Genomic DNA, 3,088 nt, shown 5'->3' with positions numbered 1-3,088 from the left:
TTAAATCTATACAGGCATATCTATACAATAAAAGTTATAATCATAAAAAAGTTGTTTTTTTGTTCCCTCATTCATCTGTCAAGTTCTCCTTTGTTCTAACTTTTGTTGATCTCTGCTATTCAATGAGAAGACGGGTTTGAAGGGATGAGCACAGGGGAAAAAAACATCTGGAAGGTTTCCTTTTGGTAGGCTTTGTTTTCTATTTAGCTCCTGTTTGTTTTATTTTTTTAGAATATATGTTTCTCTATATTCACGAAGAATGTGTTTGTTTACCAACTCCCTTCTGGTGGCGGAGGATGAGACGGAAAGTGCTAACTGATGGTGCGATTTGTTCCTTGGGCTCAGTCAATGACTTTTTTTTTTTCTTTTGACGTGTGGAAATTGTTTTGTCTGTGTGATACATGATCGGAGACGGTTCGATCCAAACGAATGTGCCGTAATAAAATACATTGTGTCTTTGTTCGGGCTCTGTTCTGGAGACAGTGTTGTCCCTGATGGAGGAGTTTGGACTCTCTGGAGGGAAGACGCGCCACGTCCCTCTGCCTGCCGGCGTTCAGAAGCCCGGGCTGTCGTAGCTGCTGCGGCTGTAGTAGCTGTGGTGGCTGCGGGAGCGGCTCCTGCTTCGGCTCCAGCTCCGGCTGCGGCTTTTGCTGCGACTCCGGCTCCAGTTGCGGCTCCGGCTGTGGCTCTGGCTTCTGGTGCGGCTGTAGCTGCTGTAGCTGCTGTAGCTGCGGCTGCGGCTGGACCGGGACGGGCTGCTGTCGTAGCTCGACGACGACGGACTGGGCCGGTAGTACGGGATCGGCCGCTTCCGAGCGCTGGTGCGGAGGGGAGGAGGGGCGGGGACAGAGACGTCAGACAAAGACAGCAGTGTGACAAGTTAGAATGAGGGAGGTGTTAGGATATTAAGATGATCAGGCTGTTATCTGCGACGTGATGCTTTAGAGACAAGATCAGCAAGTCAAAGTTAGACCCCAGAAGCGGTAAACGAGTGCAATTTCTAGAAGAGATGAGCTTTGTGGGTTATAAAAAGCCGATCATCCACACACTCAGCAGCAGGAAAATGCATCGTGTTAGTTAAAGCTTGAATAGATCGAGTTGTTAATTGATTTCCTGTAAGGTAATCAGCTGTTATCGCCCCAAAGAACCGCCTGTCTGTCTCCATCACCCAAACAGATCAACACCACGGGACGGATAAATGCTACCAAGGGGACACACAACATGTCTGCCCCTCCATTTCATTCCAGCAGAACTGTGGAGTTCATTTTAGTTACAGGTGGAGCATTCACTCCTGACTCAAACGATCCGATCGGAAACTGGAAATGCTGATAACACTTTTCAGTGTGGAAGTTCTTACTGAAGCTTGACGACTTAAAGCGGTCTGTTTTTAAATATCAGGTTCTTTAAGACGCTTTTAGAGTTGTAATAGGGTTGTTGATAGGCTGTTATGTTAAAACAAGGATGAACATAACATTGTTTTTTTTTCATTCCAGCTTCAAATTTGTTTTGACAGAAAATGCAGACAGCGTTCTGTATTATCTGGTAAGCACACACACAGTCCAGTTAGTTATGCTAATTGGGCTAGTAGTGCTAACATGTACTAAAGCAGCTTACAATGTCAATTTAGTAATTATTTTGTATTTTTTATAAAATAAAATCTCCTTTTAACTGCACATGTATGATATGATGTCAGGCATTTTCAATAAAATATTTGACTAATTATTGTACTGTCAATAATAACTAAAATAATTACATTTTCAATTAAAGCCAGATTGTTTTTTTTTGTTTGTTGTTTTTATTTATTTATTATATTGTAAATGTAGTTCCTCACAATATTCCAGAAGATCTGAAATATTTAACTGCACAGAATCTTTGGTTGGTGCATATCCGAATTAGACATGGATGTTTGCTGAACAGGGTTCAGACTAACATTCGTTTGCAGTTTATTAATGTGAAAATATTGCAACAAATAGCTAACAGAATGAACTCAGAAGCATTTTCAACTGTTTTTAATTGCCTGTCGTTTTATATTAACTCCTGAGTTTGACAACATTACACATTTATGGGAAAAGTCCAGGCAGTTCTGTGGTTTGAAGGAGTTTATGTCGGGTCAGAAGATTTTAAGAGGAATCATAAAATAAACGTTCAACAGAACCTTCATCTTCTGAGTAAATAGACCTTGATAGCATTTTAATGTTTGCGTCCCTGCGCTGCAGCATTAGTGCGTGATGTCAGTGGGGTGTAGCGTCAGAACCGAACTGTGAGTTTCAGAGATGTGATGAAGAAAAAGAGGAAGGACAAAGAAAAAAAAAATAAAAATACAAGATGAGTCCAGGTTTACTCAGGGGAGCTCTGATGGTTTGATGTTCAGCTGAGCTTCAGGGGTCAGACTAGCAGGGCTCTGCTGCACAGCAACTGTTACCAGGGCAACAAGCCTGCGGCATTTGAATTCAGCAGCATCCCGTTGTCTCCGTGCGAGGACCTTTAGGACTGAAGCAAACATGACAAGGTACACTCATTTCACTCATTAAGTCCGTTAACGCTTTCACATGAACAGGGAGAGAAACAGCAAAGTGGATTTAACAGAAGTGGGGGAATCTTCCTTTCTTCCTGCACAAATAACCGATTACAAGAAACGATACAATAAGTAGGACTTATGAGAATGAACAAAAGAATACTTTAAAGCAGTGGTTTCCAAACATTTTCTGCGCCCCCCATGGATTACAAATGGCTGTTTGGTTGAAACGATGCGTGTGAGGGGGGGGGGGGTGGCATCGACTTCTTTTGGGGAAAAATGAATGTACGTAGCTGAAAACAGACACCAACATCGGTAGCCTACAAGGTACTTGTTAAGCTTAAGGTTCTGTATTGATATTAGCTAGTCATCTTTTAGCTAACATTACCTGCATTCAACAGCTTTACTCAACTCAGTCGGTTAGTTTGGAGGGAAAAACTGTGAAAAGTTCTTTGCGTTTTGCTGGTTTGCTGCCGTGATTCTAACACAAACCTACGTAGCTCCGCCCAGCAGCAGCAGGTCTCCTTCACAGGTGGAAACTCAGCGTCGTAGCGCTCATGTTGCGTTTAAAGG

At 42.7% G+C, this 3,088-nt stretch overlaps 1 protein-coding gene across 1 annotated transcript in view; it reads right to left on the bottom strand.

Moving 5' to 3' along the window:
- Positions 1-268: 268 nt before the first annotated feature.
- srrm3 (serine/arginine repetitive matrix 3) overlaps positions 269-3,088 on the bottom strand; it is a gene marked incomplete at its 5' end in the record, with an annotated part of 38,931 nt that continues 36,111 nt past the window's right edge. Inside the window, one exon of the mRNA XM_015031833.1 lies at positions 269-818. Coding sequence (XP_014887319.1) covers positions 554-818 — 265 coding nt within the window. The remainder of the gene's footprint in view (positions 819-3,088) is intronic.

This window comes from Poecilia latipinna, unplaced genomic scaffold (genome assembly GCF_001443285.1).
Source record: "Poecilia latipinna isolate Pla-1442-1.1 unplaced genomic scaffold, P_latipinna-1.0 Scaffold220, whole genome shotgun sequence".
Taxonomy (NCBI): domain Eukaryota; kingdom Metazoa; phylum Chordata; class Actinopteri; order Cyprinodontiformes; family Poeciliidae; genus Poecilia; species Poecilia latipinna.
This window is presented reverse-complemented; position numbering and strand designations above follow the sequence as displayed.